This window comes from Equus quagga, chromosome 12 (genome assembly GCF_021613505.1).
Source record: "Equus quagga isolate Etosha38 chromosome 12, UCLA_HA_Equagga_1.0, whole genome shotgun sequence".
Taxonomy (NCBI): domain Eukaryota; kingdom Metazoa; phylum Chordata; class Mammalia; order Perissodactyla; family Equidae; genus Equus; species Equus quagga.
The window spans coordinates 37289783-37307988 of record NC_060278.1 but is presented as its reverse complement, the minus strand read 5'-3'; the positions used below and the strand labels follow the sequence as shown (position 1 = coordinate 37307988).

General features: G+C 43.3%; 1 protein-coding gene across 1 annotated transcript in view; it reads right to left on the bottom strand.

The window, feature by feature from the left end:
• KIF26B (kinesin family member 26B) overlaps window positions 1-18206 on the bottom strand; it is a 442943-nt gene that overhangs the window by 133005 nt on the left and 291732 nt on the right. The window contains exon 5 of the mRNA XM_046678716.1: window positions 7028-7211. Within this exon, the coding sequence (XP_046534672.1) occupies window positions 7028-7211 (184 nt within the window). The remainder of the gene's footprint in view (window positions 1-7027; window positions 7212-18206) is intronic.

The window sequence follows — 18206 nt, the reverse complement described above, 5'->3', positions numbered from 1 at the left end:
AGATGAAAACAACACGATCCCTTTTCCTAACAGGTTTACAACATAGTGAGAGAAACTGAAAAGGGTATTTCGCTAGAAATGTAAGGAACTGCATGCTAGCTTGCCCACAGATACTGCTCGTGCAAGATGGTTCCAGACATCAGCACCTGGAGGACTTCGTGGCCCTGGAACTTAAACCGGAAGGTTTTCAGAGGACCCCAGTTCCTCACCTGGAGCAGGCAGAGGACGTTCAGAGAAGTGAAAACATAGAATCTCCACGAAGGAAATGTAAGCGGAGTTCTCTTCCTCTTCCTGTGCTCTGAAAGCTACCGTAATGGACCTGAGATGTAGAACAGGTTGCTCTGGGCTGCAGGACCACACCCTTCCTCCCTGCCTACCCAGAGTCCCTTCAGCCAGTTTGCTCCTTGTAGACACCTCAGGCAAAGGAAGCCCGAAAACGAGTATATTATGCGTAGTAACGCGCCATCCTATCAGAAATCTGATGCAATTATGCTGAAATGTGCTGCTTACCCTTCCTGGCCTCCATCTAAAAATGAAGACAACAGAAAATTACATCCATACAACTGGACCAGCGGGACTAAGGCAGTCAGCCCAATAAGGGAGAAGGAAAACGGCACAGCACTTTCCTAACACGTTTTCCCACAACCTTTCTGTCTAGCGGCCTTTAACGGAGAACCTCCTCCCAACACCTCCTTTTGTTTGCAAGAATGAAAATGGCTAAATTCAAAACTGCACGGCAGAGGGTGGAGAAGAAAGTCCCCGTGACTTAGATCAGTCCAGTTTGCTCCCGAAGCAGCCCGGCACTTCAGCAGCCACGCCTGCCTTTCCTGAGCCCTGGGACACTGGATGGCGCAGCTGCATACTGCGCATGTGAGGCCCAGAGGCGGGAGGGCGCTGGGGCTCCTGCGGAAACCTCTGCCCCCACGTAAAAAAGGAACGGCGAAGATTAATGAGTCAGAACATTTTCTCCAAGTCTCCTTTCTCTTGAGATACAGATTGGAGGAGGGGTCAAAACAAGAAAGAAAGGAAGGCGAAAAAAACCAAACTCCAACTCCATGAGCTTAACAGACTCAACCCAAACCAACTAAGCACAGAAAAGGAGGACTCTAATTAGGGAGTGGAAGGTCACACGACTTTCTTTCCCAGAAGAGCTGACAATTTAATTTACAAAGCGATCAGGCTGGCTGTCCTGATGAATGTGTATTATTTATGCAGAGTTCTTCTCCACTGCCCCTGCCCGCCTCCAGCACATCAAAATAGAGAACTCACAATTCACTGTGCCCATCTGCAGTGTTTAGGGATGGCATAGTGTGATCCAGAATCTTCCGTCACATTTTAATTCTTTATTTCATATATACTTGAAATGAATGTTAAAGGCTGGCTCAGATCTTTCCTCTTCTCTCTGACAAAGCTTCAGGATGAGGCATGGTAGAAATGATAATGAGGAATTTGACAATTTGCATACTGTGTGAATAACCTGGACTTTGGTGGGCTGGAAGGCATGAAATTCTCCTCCAGCTAACCCGGCATCACTTCCTGAACAAGGGAGAGCCATTTCTACTTGTTGAACAAGTGTATAAGAGCTACATTCGTACCTTTTTAAAATCTTACTTTAATTGAATTTTTCTATCTTATTGTTTTCCTGTTGTAATCAGAATGTCAACTGAACAGGAATCTTGGCTTCCTCTTCCATACAGTGTTGCAAGGGTTTAGTAATTGAATGACTTCTACCCTAAAAATGTTTATAAATCTGTGAAAGAGAATGAGTATCTACTAAAAAGCATACATGGTCTTTTATCTTTTCTATGCTATTAGTTTACACACCAAACAAGAGAAAGTTTATAATTAAACTAAATCCAGACAATATAGGACCTGATGACATGGGCCAGGTAGTGTGTGTGTGTGTGTGTGTGTGAGAGAGAGAGCTAGAGAGAGAGAGAGAGAAAGAGATTATTCAGAAAATAGACGTTTTAATAGAGGTCAAAAATATGCTGCTACTGGGTTTGAAAAATAGTGCTGAAATAAGACAGATGACTTAAAATGAGGATGGAGAAGAAGAAAGAATAACGGCTCCAGCCCTTATGGCACAAGAAAAATAATCTGTCCAGGCAAGCAGGTGTATTTCTAAATCGCCACTCTGAGGACTCCACCAACGCGCCTGCCTGTGGGCTGTGTTGCCCCCAGAAGAGAAATCTCAGTGAAGCGCTTCAGAAATGCACAGATGGATGGGCACGGGTGCTGATGGGGATCCACCATAGTGGACACCACACAGCCTTTCTTCTACCCAGACTAGGCTAAGTGGGGATCCCAGGGAGAAGGGAACAGCATTTGTAGCTCAGGAGTGGTGGCTGAGGCTGATGCCAGGCAAACATGTTGGTGAAAGTCTAGAGTGTATGAAGATCAGGATATACCCAACCCTTCCTTTGCAGGATGTGGCCCAGAGCAGCCAACCAGTTCCTGTGTACTGTCCCCTTCAGTGGCGCCTACTGCAGTGCCTAGAACACAGTATGTCTATAGATATTCACTGAATAAATCAAGTATGACAAGCCCTCCCCAACCTGTCCCCAGCTTAATTTTCCATAGTTCCTCTTTATGTTTACACCATCCAGTTTTTTATGATCTTTCCAAATTCTATAGAGTCTGTTCTCTTGCTGCTAGCACTCCTCTATAAGAGTTTTCTTATATTCCCAAAACCTGATTGGGGAAAAAAAGCTGGGTATTGATCATGCCATCCTTCTGAGGCATCCCTGGAGATTATGAAGGAAAAAGAAGGCTCCTTTTCCCTTCATGCTTCATGTATTTCCCTGCAGGTATTCTTGTGGGAAGAGGAGAATTAACCAACATAAAGGTGGATTGTCATCATCACAGTTACGATTGTCGGCCATTACCATTCTCACCTGGAAAAGCGTTTCTGCACCCGGGGTATGGCGGCAGAGCCAGATACTTAGTGAGCTAAACAGATATCATGGTTTGCTCCAGAAGCTTGTAATCCAAGACAAAGAGCTCTGACTTAAGCTGTGACACACTAACAAATGAACCTTAAACATGGATGTTAATTAATTGAGCAAACAAATTTCATGAAGAGCATTGACTGACTTAGGAGAAGGAACCATTTTCAAACAGATTAGAAGTATCATTAACATATAAGCCAAATCAGTGAAATATAAATGTGAAATATAAAATGGACTAAGCTGCTTTGATCTACTAATCATCTTTATCTATTCATTAAGAATGTCTCTACAAGACCTCTTAGTATAGTTTCTTTATATATCTTGAAGGTTAGACAGAATTATTTTAAGTCTGTAATTTCAACTTTTCCTTAAATCAGATTGTCCTTCATATTGGTCCAAATTGGTGAGATTGCTAAGACTGGAATAATGCACTAGATTATAAGTGCTGTAAGGACAGGCATTCTGGCTTGTCCATGATTGTGAGCCTGGGTGACACATAATCGGTGCTCAATAAATATTTGCCAGGTGCCAAGAACTTCTCCAGGTGCTGAGGATCCTGACATCTTTCCTGTGCTGTGTGCACTGTGCTTTTGCTCCAAGTTATATTGAAGTCACCTCAAATTCTCCCATCACCACGGCCTCCAGAAGAGCTTCGGCCTCAAGAAGTGCTTGGCGGCCAGCAGTGACTGTGGGTGGAGGGTGGGGGGAGTTGCTGCTGGAATCAGCAGGAGTGGGATGGAGAGCCTCTGCTCTCCCTGTGTGTCTGCTCCTGCCTGTTACGGCCCTTCCTCTCCCAACCATGACTCTGAAAAGGGAAGTGGGTCCTTCTCCACTGGATGAAGCCAACTGGTTCCCAAGGTCATTGTGCTACCACCATGGCTGCATTACACTCTTGTCTCTAGCCTAAAATTTTAAAGGTCATATATATCTAGTGGCAGCCCGGTGAGACAGTAGAAAATAAAATGACTTAAAGGTTCTGACTCGTAGGCTCGATCAGGAGGCACCTGAAAATCTCTTACCCTCTCGGGGCCTCAGTTTTCTTGTTCACTAAATGAGAAGGTTGCTCTAAAGAAACACCTAAAATCCCTTCCATACCTGTGAAAACCCCCCAGGTTCCCTGAGGAAGTCCTAGGGTGATGAGGCACGAGAGGTGGGGGTTGGGCTGGGCTTGCTCCCCACCCTCCTCAGGTTTAAATAATTAGGTTGTATTGTCGATTCCATCAGGTTTATCTACTTCAACCATACTAAGATATATATATATCTCTCTCACCATTTGTGTTCTCTATTAAACTCTACCGTATTTCTTTGAGATGTGAACATGTAAATTATGCACAGAGATGAACTGATGGAAGTTTTTCCATATGGGTAAGAACTGCAGTTCCTAATCATAGTGAGATAGGAGGGTGGGAAAAGCATGAGGCTGGGCAAGGAGCCTCAGCTAAGGTCAGGCAGTTGGGCGTCTCGTCCCTGTGGCAGAGGAAAGGCCTCTGGCCTTAAGTGAAGCAGATACTCCTGGTGCAGGAGGAGGCAGGAAGGGAGGTGTGCTTAACGACCTCTTATTTCCATCACACACACATTTTCAAGTTACAAGTATCTGATTACTACTTCCAGAGAGCACACTCCCTCCCACTGTAACTTCCTCCCCGCCAATGCAAACACAGCCCCCATGCTCCGCAGGACAGCTGCCATGTGGCATACCTTCCATCACCTTCTGTGATACCCCATCTGATGACCCCATCCATGACACACTTCCACGGACAAACTCAGGGCTTCCTGCCATTCCTAGCTGGTTAATGTCATCTCTTTCTCTCCCATTTAAAAAAAGCATATTGGATTGCAAGTGAGTGAGAAGAATAATATCTTCCATTAAAAAAAAGGTGTATGATTTGCAAGTTTTAGTTTACTAATGATTATAATATTAATTGTAGTGGTACCTGCTCTTATACCTGGCTGTGTTATTTATAATTACACTTATCTCTGGCCACTACATACAGTATGTCATGAAGTCAAGGTTGGACCAGCGCCCCCGAAACTTCTTTGGGGCCAGTGCTGACTCATCCTCCTGGCTGGTAACAGTCTTTCTGCTGGGTCCGTCCCTGGCCTTGGTGCCCTGATCCCCTCGTCCCAGAATTCAAGGGAAGGGGGTAGGGATGAGGGATGGGGGACGGAGGAGACCGAGGCCTGGGTGCTAGGCCCACCTGAAGCTGCATCTACATTGACCCTTTTAGGAACTACAGCCAGGGCCACTATGATGGATACAGGAAGATGGTTTCTTATGTGGTTCATTTTGTGGTATCTTAGACAGGACCTTAGAGGGTGTATGAGAGCACCAGGCTGGCTAATAACCTGGTGCCTCTTCAACATGATAGTATTTAAATACTTGTTCACAGTTACAGAAGTGAAGTTGGATGTTGCTCTAAGAGGAGAAGGAGACTGCAATGGGAGCTCCATTTCATTCTGTCCAGGGCACTTCAGCTCTGGTGCTAAAGTTCCAAACTCCTCTCAGCAAAACAAAAGCCTACGTACGCTTCAAAAATGGTTCAGATGGTAAATTTCATGTTATGTGTAATTTGTCATAATTAAAAATAAAATTTTTTTTTAAAAAGGCCTGCAAGTTACATGTACCCACCCTCCTTAGAAGGCAGCATATCAACCTTCTATTGTGCTGCCCCCATGGGGGTGTCACTGCCCTTGCTCAGCAGCTCCCACCCACACGAGTCCTCTCCCAGAGAGGAGTCCTGGTCCGTATGGTTTTCTCCATCTCCTTCCATGGCCGGTGATGCTACAGCAGCCCTCCCAGGCTGAGTCCAGGCTGCTGCCCTGCTGCCATGTTTCTCACTTGACTTCTGGGCCAAGGAAAGCCATCAGGTGAAAACGACTTGCCCTGCCCAATGCCATGGAAAATTCCAGGACTGCATGCTTTCCGTTAAAGTAAGCATTGCTCTATTCAACATAATCTTAAAATTTAAACGCTGTTGGAAAGAGTAACATAGCAAGTTCATACCTTCCCAACAGGGTGGTGAAATTGGGGGTGGAGAGCACAGGAGGAGACAGGAGTAATGCAGAAAGGAGGAAAGCACAAGGGAAGAAGGGGAAAAGGGTGCCAATGTGAACTCCAGAAGGACTACTGAAGTAGGCTGGGGCCACCGAAGACCACGAACCTGGGAATAAGCATGTTTGGGAGTCAAGGGGAAAGGGAATCTGTGATCAAAATAAGTAAAATCCCAGTCCCCATAGTTTAGCAGCTGTTCCCTTCAGCAAGACCTACAATTTCCCAAAATGAAGCCTCGGGCTGGAGTCACATTAAGTCAGCAAGGGACCGGCGAGGTTGTATGCAGCATCCTACTTCTGATGAAAATAAAAGAAATAAAACAGCTACCCCTTTCTTTAGCTAAACCTTTTTATAAATCCCAGTTTATTTACCAATTGAAGAGCAAACCAAAAGTTACTTCACCCAGACGTTTATCTCAGAAGAGAGAGTTTAGAGATGACATTTAAAAACAAAGTCATCCCAAACGGAGCTGAGCAACATCTCGTAATAGCGTTCCCACATCTCTTTCTAAGTGTTTCTAACAATTCAGAATTGCGTTTCTTGGCTAGAATGGCACAGCTGAAAATGCTCCCTAGAGATCTCATCACTGGTCTGGTTCAAAAGCAGAAGTTGTGATTTCTCTCAAGAGGAGGAAAAACTGAAAGTGTCACAGGAAAATTACGAAGCATCTTTATGTCTTATTCTTGTACTGTGTCTTTTCTTGGTCTTCTCCCTCTGCCTTCTTCTGTCTTTTGCGTCTTTTCTTTAAATGGTTACAGTTCTATTAAACAATACTAGGCTGTTTTTCTCCTGCCAAAATCAAACCAGATCTTCAATAATTGGAATGTCTTAGTTTACTAATTTACTATTTAGTATACGTAACAAAAAAAAATGTGCCGTACTTCCAAACGAATTTCATTTTGTCTCCTTTTTTTCCCTGTCACCTTCTTGTTTTAACACACAAACAGGAGCCCTCATTTTCCTCTCATCCCTTGATACAGACCCCACACCCTGAGCCAGTGGTGGAGATGGCAGAGGGGCCTACCTTGCCCAGGCCTGGGGTGTCCTTCACCTTGTTGACAGCCCTCAGCAGACACGGTGGGGCTGGGGGAGGGGATGTCTGCAGGATGCCGCTGAAGCTGGTGGCAAAGAGAGGTGGCTCGGCAACAGAAGAAGTAGAAGGTCGATGTTTCTTCTTTTTAGAAGACAGGTTTAACTTCTGGGCAGCTCTGGAGGGAAAAATGCAGAAAAGAGACAATAAGGGAAAAAGTATGGTACCATCAGAGATGCTACAGTTACTTCATTTTCCTTCTCTTAAAGAACCGCCTAGTTCTTCTTGAAGCTTCATAGTGCTCTCCTCGTCCTCTGAGTGTTCAGCAGTAGCCCCTGACTATGACTGAGGGAACTTAATGAGCTGCCCAACCATTTACACAGCAGAAACAGGCCGTAAAGTTGCATGGTTCTGCCATTGCCATTTACAAAGAGTTGTTTGTTATCCACAAACGCTCAGCTTAAGCAGAAATAAAGTTGGTCATCTTTAGGGATAAACGGCCCCTTATTACGTTAATCATTCCATAACTTCTCTGGTATAAACTCAAGTGTGAGAGACCTTATGAGCTATTTAGAAACCCTAACACATTGTAAAATCCAAACCAGTCTGATGAAGAACCGCGTGGTGATTGATCAAGGCATGCTTGGTATATGGTCGTGGAAGAAAAACACACGCCCCAGTGCAACGGGAAGATGGAAATCTGGTTTTAGAAACATAGCACCGAATCAGAATAAGCTCCAGCCGGGGGCAGGGTGCTGACATGATGGGCTGCTCTTGTGCAAAACAGGCTTTTGTGCAGGGTGGTCTGAAACACAAAATGCAATTCATGGACAAGTGCAAGGAGGGGGGCGGTCAGAGTCACGGAGGTGGCACAGAGGGTGCAGACAGGGAAAGGCAGGAGGGAGGTTGCCGGCGTCAGTAATAACACGGGTTGTTCACATCACGTCTTCCATCATTCCAACGTTCTGTAACACCTAAAACACGATGGTCTTAGAGAAGAAGAGGAATCCAAGATAAGGGACGACATGAGGCATTTCACAGACCATAAGATACGCATTTCTGGATTAATTCTTGGTGTTTTCACACCATGTTTCTAAGAATTCCAATTTCCTTATCAAAAGTTATTAAACATCTGAGCTGCTGCTTAAAACAAATGGACTGACTTTATTCTATAGATCAAAACCTTATAGTCTCTCCAGTGTTCTTACCAATTACATGACACGTCAGAAAAGAGGCTGGTCAAAAACACAAAATCAGCATTGTTTTGCATCCCTTCTCATCTTAATGATCTGGAATAGTTGGTTTTAATTTTGTATCGGTAATTACGATTTTGACAAATCCAAAATTTTGAGCCACAAAATTACCACTGCACAAATATAGCAAAGGGAATTACCATTTCAAAGCTTAATTTTTCTTAGCTGTAAAACTGGAAATCTATTTGAGAAGACTGAAACACAGAGGAATAGGATACAGGAGGAATAACAGATTTTGATGGAATGATACCCAACAGTCCCAATACCATGTGCCAAACTTTGGGAATTCTACAGTCACTCAACTGTAGGATGATGAAAAATGAGGGGCACCAGAAGCACATTTCCACAATGTTTCTTTTTCCAATCAGCGAAAAGAAAAATCGAGGAGTAATTTTTTTTTTTCATGATCTCATTGGCACTCTTCCTGCTGCTTTCTTTCTAAAATTAAAGGTGAAGTGGAAATGTTCAGTGACTAGTCCGGTGCCTCTCTTGGCAGTTTTCATTACTCTTTGAGATTCTCTCCCTAAATGAACAGTGACTCATCCAGAGGTGTGTGTCAGCATTGCATTCTTCTGACACCCACTCCTCCGCTCAGCGACCTCTCACTGTCTTCAAGCCAGGCTGCTATAGACGTAGGAGAGCTAGAAAGAAGGGGGAAGATGATGACCTGCTGGCAACTGAAAGGTGGTGTGTATCCATTCACATTAGGATTCTTTCGTATGGTGGCAAAAGGACTGGAGAGTTGCTATGTTTCCCATTCCCCCACCAGTTGGGGTTCCTAGTCCAAACGGGGAGACAGAGAAGGGAGTGAACAAAAAGGCAACTCAGAAGAGGTAGTGGCCTGCTGGCTTTTTCCTTTTCCTTATCTCTACCACCCATGCCACACACTCCTCAACACAGACCCTGCAGGGGAAGACAGTGAGGGTCCTTGAAACTAAAGCATATGAAGGACATCCCAAGGACATCACCCCACGGCTTCACTCCTCCCTTGCTCCCTCCCTCTCCTACAATATCAATTTTCACTCTATGCTGCATCATTCTCAATGGCATATAAACATTTTGTTATTTCTCCCATCTTAAAAAATAAAACACAAATCCTTCTATTGATTCTTCTTCCCCAGTCAGCTACTGTTCTGTTTCCTTGCTCATCTTTGCAGCAAAACTCATGGAAAGTGTTGTCTATACTTGCTTTCTCCAATTCCTCTCCTTCCATTCCCTATAAGCTCGTTCCAGTCAGGTGAGCATCCACTGTTCCTCTGAAACTGCTCTGGTCAAGGCTACCAGTGACCTCGATGGTTGCTCAATGTAATGGTTCTCAGCCCCAGCTTCCCTGACCTATCAGAGCACTGAGCGTATCCTTCCCCCTTATATACGTTATTCTTGAGGCGTCCAGGACATTCCTCGTCATTCCTTGCCAGCTTCCTTTGCTGGTTTCTTCTCTTCTCCCCAGCCTCTCAGTGGTGGGGTCCCTCAGGGTTCAGTCCTGGGTCCTCTTCACTTCTACACTCAATCTACTGCTGTTTTCTTCCAGGATCACAATTAAATAATACCATTATGCCTATGACTCCTAAATTTTTATTTCCAGCTTAGATCTCTCTCGGGAACTCTATATTTATTTATCCAACTACCTCTTCAAACAATTCCACTTGGATATCTAATAGATATCTCAAACTTGCATCTCTAAAATCGAATTTCTGGTCTTTTCCTGAAAGCTGTCTGCCCTCAGCCTTTTCTGTTTCAGAAGGTGGCAATTCCATCCCTGCAATGGCCCAGACATCTTTGACCCCTCTTTTTCTCACACCACAAATCTGACCCATCAGGAAATCTTGTTGCTTTAATTCAGAATAGATCTATGATCCAATCACTTCTCACCACCTTTACTGCTACCATCTTGGTCTGAGCCACTAACCTCTCTTGCCTGGATTAATGCAATAGTCTCCTAACTTGTCTTCCTTCTCCTGTTACCTCCCTCGCATCCCAGTCTATTCTCCACATGTTAGCCAGAGTGATTGTTCTAAAACATAACTGCTCAAGATCCTCCATTTTGCTTCTCATCTCGTGGTAAAAGCCAAAGTACTCACACTGGCCTATAAGGCCTTACATATATCCTCCTTCATATCTCTCAGAGCACCTTTCCTACTCTTCTCTTCTTTGATCACTGTGCTCCAGCCTACTAGCCTCCAAATTCTCCTGGCACCCTCCTGCCTCAGGGCCTTTGCACAGGCTCTTGCCTCAGCCTGGAATGCTCTGCCCCAGAGAGAGATAGGCAAACAGGTTGCTCCCTTACCTCCTTAAATCTTTGCTCAAATCTTACCTTATCAATGAACCTACCCTGCCCACCATGGCAGACTGTATTTTCCAAAGGGATGGGATATACCAATATGTATCCCATCCTACATGCTCTTCTTATGACATGATATGACACTTCTCCATTGAGAGGTAGGGTGCATTTTCCTTCTCTCCAAACCCAAGTGGAACTTTGAAATTGCCTTGATCAACAGAATATGGTGGGAATGAGGCTGTATGGCCTTCTAGGGTTAGGTCATAAAAGGTAATACGGCTTCTACCCAGCTCTCTCACCCTTGAAACCCAGCCTCCATGTTGTGAGAAGCCCAGGCCAGGTGGAAAAGGCCACATGGAGAAGAACTGAGGACTCCAGACGACAGCCAGGGTCAACCACCAGATGTGTGAGTAAGCGAGCTTTTAGATGATTCCAGGTGCCATTCTTCAAGTCTTCTGGCTGAGGCTCAAGGCATTGTGAAGCAGAGCCAACCCCACTATGTCTTGTCTGAATTTCTGAACTCAATAATAAATTATCATTGTTGCTTTAAGCCACTAAGTTTTGGGAGCAATTGGTTACACAGCCGTAGTAAATGATACACCACCCACTCCCAAACTCTGAATTTCTCTTCTCCTGCTTGCCTTACCCACCCGTCCTCGCCACCATGGCACTTCTTCTCTTCTAACACAGTAGATGATTCACTTGCCATCATGTTTCCAGTTTGTTATCTGTTTCCTCTCTAGAATGTCGGTTCCGATAGAGCAGACAGCGCATACAGATTTGGTGAATGAGTGAATGAATAAAGACTGAAGGAAATGGGGATATTTAGCCTGGAGAACATAAACCTGGAGAGAGAGGAAGGAAGAGTCTTCTAAAAAAACTGTCTTTAAAAAAAAGTGAATAAATGAAATGTGGCAGGAAGTATTTGTCAAGCAAGAATGCTGATAATTTCAAAGGCCATCTTTTTGAATCTCAGAAAGCCTCTGAGGAAGAGAACGGTACTCCCATTTACCAGACAAAGAAATGAAGCTTAAAGAGTTAAATCCAGAGTCCTTTTAACAAGTGACCTGAATGTGAACATTCTGCTTCTTCAGATACTAGGTAGAGAATAGGCAAGTTACTTAAATTCTGATAATGTTTATAATGTATATAAAAGGGCTCACACAGCACCTGGCATAGCTGGCATCCAATAATGCTATTATCATCATTATCATTACTACAAATATTATTATCCTCAGTTTCTGCATAGTAAGGTACAGCAAAAACAGTACCTACATTTATAGATTTTTTAATGAAAATTAAGTAAGAGCGCATGTCACGGGTTAATACACAGGACGTACTTAATAGATGGTACTCTGAAGGAAGATAATAACGAGTGCTGGAGCCAAGACTGAATTTAGGTCTCCGTGCCCCATAGCACCTCTCAATAGGCAGCAAAACAAGTCAGTGGAATGTAAAGGCATGTTTGGGTTGATAAGTGTAAGGGACATCTTTCTAAAAATTGGATAAACCATTAGTGATGGGTCTGCTTTATGAAATAGTGAGCCTCTGTCCCCAGACATATCCAAGAAGTGGCTAGAAAATCACTGACAGGCAACATCGAGGAGAAGAATGCATGCATTTGAAAATCAGATGACTTCCAAAATCTCTTCCAATGCAGAGATGCTGAAATGACCCCGGAATCTCTGTTCCATCGAGGGAAGCCTCTGTTGGCTTCAATGAAGAAAAACAGTAATGGAGGGAATGATTTTGAGAACACACTTAAAAATTATTTTCTTCTTAAAATATGCATATAAAGTAAATGTATTAGAGAATTCCAGAATTTAGAAATTAATAGAAATCACATTTTATAGCTGTATATTCTATAAGAACGTTTTATTTTCGTTTCGACATAATTATAACCAGCTGTGTGTTCTCCATTTTATATGTCCCAGTTTCTTGGAAGTCAGCAGCTTCTGCTCCTCTTGGACAGCACTTCAATGACATGCAGATAAGAGAAGGTTAAGATATAGAAGTCACTCATGTATAATTGTATTATTCAGTGACATAAAGGAGAGGCAGTCATGAAAGTATCGAAAAGGTAAAGACATTTGGCTAGAAATATATTTTGTGTAATTAATGCTTTACAAGTTCTTTTTCCAGAGGGAGAAGAAAACAAATGAGGGGTTGTTTTATAAGATGTCAAACAACAAAAAAATTAATCCAAAAAGCTATTATAAGCGATTTTACTTGTCTCCTTCTTACCACAAATAGTATCAGATATTTCCTACAGCTATTCATCCCAGCACACATCTTTAAATATCCATGAGCTTCATTTAAATCTCTGTGCCTTATTTCAAGAAAAAGATCGTTTCTCTAGCAGGATGAAATTAATATTTACTGAACACCTATAAAGAAAGTGGTGCCAAACAAGGCACCATCTGGCTGTGAGGAGAAGAGCAATAGTGTAGACTTGGGGAGAATTTAAACCTGGTGAGCTCAATTCTTCCCTCTGGGTTTTATCCCTTTCTCTCCGTAGCCTTACTCCTCTCACACCATCTTAACACATCAATATGGTGAATATCATATTCATCATATCATATTCAGGAATCGGTTTAGAATTAAGATGACTTTCACATGGGGTTCTCATTGGCCAGATCTACCCAGATCTAAAAACACGAAGTAAATAATTATCTGGTAAGTTTAACTGGTTTACGTAGAGAAACGTCTTAGGTTTCAGTTATACAGAGTAGAGGGGGGAACTTATGGAGATTTTCTGATTTTTTTCTTTGCATTTGGGTGATAGACTATTTGGCCCTGGATTTTCAGAATTGTGGGGTGTTTAAATGGAAAGCCCCTTATTCTAAGTGCATCTCATGAGAATTAAATGGGGGTCTGCCACCCTTAGTGTCTAGGGATGACTAAGATATTAACCTAACAATCTTTTAAGAACTGTTAGCTTCATGAAGAATAGAACTTCCCTTAGGGAACAGCAGGAATATCAGGCAGTACAGTTGTTTTTTAAGGATTCTCTATCCTTTTTAAAATTCTACACACCATGTGTTGCTAACCACTTCCTGAGAGCATTTCATCTTGTCTGGGGGATACTCAAGTGTGGGATGCTCAGCGAGGTGGGTAAAAGGTTGATTAAAATTAAGAGGTCATTCAAGCTCTACTAAATTGGACCCAGGCAATTGATTGGTGAGATATCAACTGAAAAAGTGCTCAAGAGGAGGGCAGGGGGAGACCCTCAGAACTCCCACATCTGCTGCTCAGACAGGGTCCTGACCCGGGAGGGGGAGGAGAATGGCAAAATCTCCACAGTCAGCATGTAAAAGACAATCAAAGCTGCAATTTAATGTGACAATGGCTGGGGTGGCCATGGGCTACAGAGGCTTATGTGCCATTATAAAATATCTCAATGCTCTGAGGACTAAGACTATCTGATAATGAGCAATGACATGACAGATCACAGCAGCTCCCAGGAAATCCATGGGGTCAATGACACAGGGGTAGAAGAAAATAAAACAGATTATAAACAGGGAGGATACGTGACAAGAACCAGTGGTCTGAGGCAAAGCTTCTGGAAACAGTTAAGATATCCATCTACACGTAAAAAAACACCAGTCATACTTCATCTTGAAATAACACCTATTTAAAAGTATTCTGGCAGAGCCATGAAGCATGTTACTCATTTTGGAAACTCTCCAAACAGGGATAAGGGCATCCTCCTTCACCTTTCCATTTTCTAATTGGCTGTCACCGAGGTCATTTCCATGTCTCCAGAGGCTGAAAAGCATATGGGTCTTGGAGTTTTTCTGATTTTTATGTAAATGACCTATTTCGTTAGTGCAGGAAGATAATTCATGACGTGACTTCAAATAAAATGTTTCCTGCTAGGAGGCAAAATATGGCTGACCATTAACCTCAAACAATATTCTGTTAAAACACTATAGTCAGACATTGTTATAATTTGAAAATGGATTGATTTTTGCAACGTAATGCACAATATTAACCCATAGTGATAATCACCTTTGTTCTTCTCTTAAAAATTTACCCATTCTTCAAGGGCTCATACAAATTGCCCTCATCATCTACTCAGTGATCATCATCCTTTGCCCTGAAGTCTTACAGCAATCGGTCTTGAGAGTATATATCTTATGTTTTAATACTTAACGAGGTGCCGCTTTGTGGTATGGTCTTTTGCTCCAGGGTGTTATTAGTGTTGCCTCCATCCCTGCATTATTAACTTATTGAAGGTCAACACCATGTTTTTTTCTTTCTTCTGTAGCTCATTCCCTGCCCCATAGCTTTGTGTCTTGTTGAAGGGATGGTGTGTATTCACTCAATGCTTCTTAATTGATCCTGCCTTTGGAGTTACATCAACACCTGCAAAGTCCCAAGATTGAGTAGCCTGTAATGTTTAACTCTTTCTAAAGCATTTACCACACATGGTCACATCCATCCTCACTCAGCCCTGTGTGGCAAGCCGAGAAGGTATTTGTCCCACAAATTACAGATTTGAAAAAATGAAGGGTCAGAAGTTACTTGATACTATCCACAGTCACAGGACTAGTGATGCTCATACTTGACATTAGGATTCAAGTTTTCTGTCTTCTAGACCCAGGATCTCTCCAATACATTGTGCTATTATGCCATTTGATAAATGAAAGCACTTATTTTATTTTATTTGGGCAAAGTAAAACCAAATGATAATCATTTGCCTAATAATGAAGAACAAAAAAAAGGGAAGTTACATATTTTTGTATGTAACTCAAATCAAATCATATATAAGCATTTACCAATTACTGATCTAGTTGCTTAGCAACGTGCCTTCATATCACAGGGGGAAATGTCTCAAATGAGTGAGTTAGGTCACGCCCAGAATTAGGACATGAAAGGCAAATTATATGAAAATGGCTTCTCTTTTCCTACAGTCCCAACCCAGAGTGAGTCCTTGCATGAGAATAACAACAATACAACAACTACCACCACCACACAATATTATTACGTACCATCCTCCACTGCCTCATGCCTCTCCCTCTACAGACACAAAAAGAACACTAGAAGCTGCTTAGAATGCATCTCAGTGCTCTGGAAACTCAATCAATCAATCAATGTTGAAGGACAACCATGCCCAAAAGAACTACGTAATCAATAAGCTACACGTATGGCTAAAGTCAGATTTGAGTCACCCAGCAGCTGCTCTGTGTTCAAGAGTCTACGCCTAAATTGCACGGATGAGAAGAATCCACACCACCTAACATTACTGATAACTTTCTATTGGCTCCACAGCAGCAGAGATAAACAGAAGCTCATAGAAGCCTGAAGACACACAGCAGGTGAACCCACCACCCAGCCAAAGAGTGTCACCCTCAACTTGCAGCTGGAAACTTTTCCTGAACTGTGTTATCTGGGCAGCACACTATTCACTAACGGCCTGGAGGCACAAAAAGGGGAAAAAGCAGTATTTGAAAACCATACTCTTGGTGGATGTTGCTTGTCCTTTTGTGTCTGGATTTTTTTCATGGTCAGAGTAAGAATATTATGGGTAAATGAAAATATACCCATATTATGCAAAAATTATGGTCTCCCAAAAGAAGCCCATTCATAAACTAATTTTTTACAAAAGCTATTCAGAATAAATCTTCTCCTTCCCTTAAAGCCAGGTACCTATGAAAGTGTTTGCTGAGCCAGGCTCCTTGTGTGAAAACAGAAACGCTTTCATCTACCCAAAAGAAGCAGAAAATGTTTAATAAAAGAATTAGCCGTCGGCATGGGAGACTAAACAAAAATACAAAACATGAATTTGTTATTTCCTGGCTGTGGAAATTTGGATTTTAGAAAGACCAAATAAACACTCTCTCAGTGGCAGGATCTATGCCTTGCTCAGGCCCTTTGCCCGGAAGCTCCAAGGAAAGCGTCTCTGTCTCTACTTCTGACAGGCCCGTGTGCTGTTGTCTCTCTGATGCTGTGGTTTCTCATGGCTCAGGTAAGCTGCCCCCACGTCATTTTAAGAAAGACTTCTGCTCGTCTCGCTGGAGGTTAAGGCTTCTCAGCTCAGCTCAGCTGCTCTGTACCTTGCTGTCCCCCAAACCCTGCTCACCTCGGGCCACGTGGCAGCGGGTGATGAGACACTGCAGCTGATCTTGGCAGCTTTCTTTAATATTTTGTGTGATGGGGACTCTGATTAAGCGCCTTCACTAATGGCCGAGATGCCACCTGCAGGAGGCTGGGCCCAAGAGAAGGGCCCAAGAAAAGGTTGGGAACCTCTGCTCTGATGAACTTAATTTAGTCCAGAACTTGACAAGTTGGTACCACACTCCAGCGGCAGCCTGAAGACATGTGGACTTTCCTACTGCACTTTTCTATTTCTGTATGTCCAGCAAACCCGGTAAGTCAGACCTGAATACTGCCGAGATAACAAGTTCCAGGTCAAGGCCTGGAGGAAAACACTCACTAGGAACAGGGGAGTTCTGTTTCTGAGACTGAATGACCTCAGGATGATGCCACTTGCTTCAAGCCTCAGCAATCTTTCATATTTTTAAGAGAGAGCACCCCACTCTTTCAAGGACGTTGGAAGATGGAGTAAACCAAAACTTCCTTTCAATTCACGTGTGATAGAAAAGTCTAAAGGAACATTCTAGCGATTTGTAAACTACCTTTGATGCCATGTGACACACACTTTAGCTTGTGACTCCATAGCTGTTAGCTTCTTTGTTATGCCCCATCACTATTTCTCTCCAGGCAGACTTACAAAGCCACACTTCTTTACTCCCTGCTGTCCTGGAGGGGTAGGCTCCCACCTGACAATACACACAAGACCTCCATCAGGGAGGAAAAAAGCATAATGAACACAGAAGTCGGGAGGTGCGCCATCAGGGCATTCTGCTTGAAGCCTGTTGACTATAGATGCCCCGGACAGTGCCAGGTGAGGAGAAAGCACGGGGCAGGCACACTGCCCCATACCTGTGGGACACAGGCTTGTCTGCTGTCTCACCTGGTGTTAGTGACAGTAGACCCGGGTTTGGTGACATAGCCACAGCTGTGCCCCCTCCTCCCCGTACTTGTTCCTGTTATGTAGCCTGTGCTAAGCCCTGGGTCTTGGTCTTGCACGACTGCTAACCTGGCTTCCTGACCTCCTGCATCTTGGCTGCTGCTTGCTTGCCTGATTTCTGCTAACAGACCTTCTGCTCTAGCCTGGAATGATCTTGCTGGATTTCCTTCTCATCTGCACTTAGGTCCTCGCACACTCTTCTCTGTGCTAACTGACCTTCTGGTCATCAATCCCTTCTGACCAGATGCTCCCTGTCTGCAGACCTTTATGTCCCTGGCCTGATCTGCACAAGTCTGCTCAGTACCGGAGAAATTAGGTAGCTCAACTTCCTCCGGAGCCATACCTTTGCAATCTGGGCTCAATACATAGATTAAAAGAATTGTGAACACTTAGGACACCAGACTCAAGTAAATGCAAATGTAAGTTCCAAAACCCATCCCAAACTAGATATATATGATTTTAGTTAATTGCCTCTGCTGGTATCTTTCATAAACATGAATAATTGAAAAGTGGCTGGTCTTATTGAATGGAAATGATGAAACCACATAACTAAATCCAGCTATTTCAGTTGCCTATAAACATAGACAGAGAGAAAGACAATCC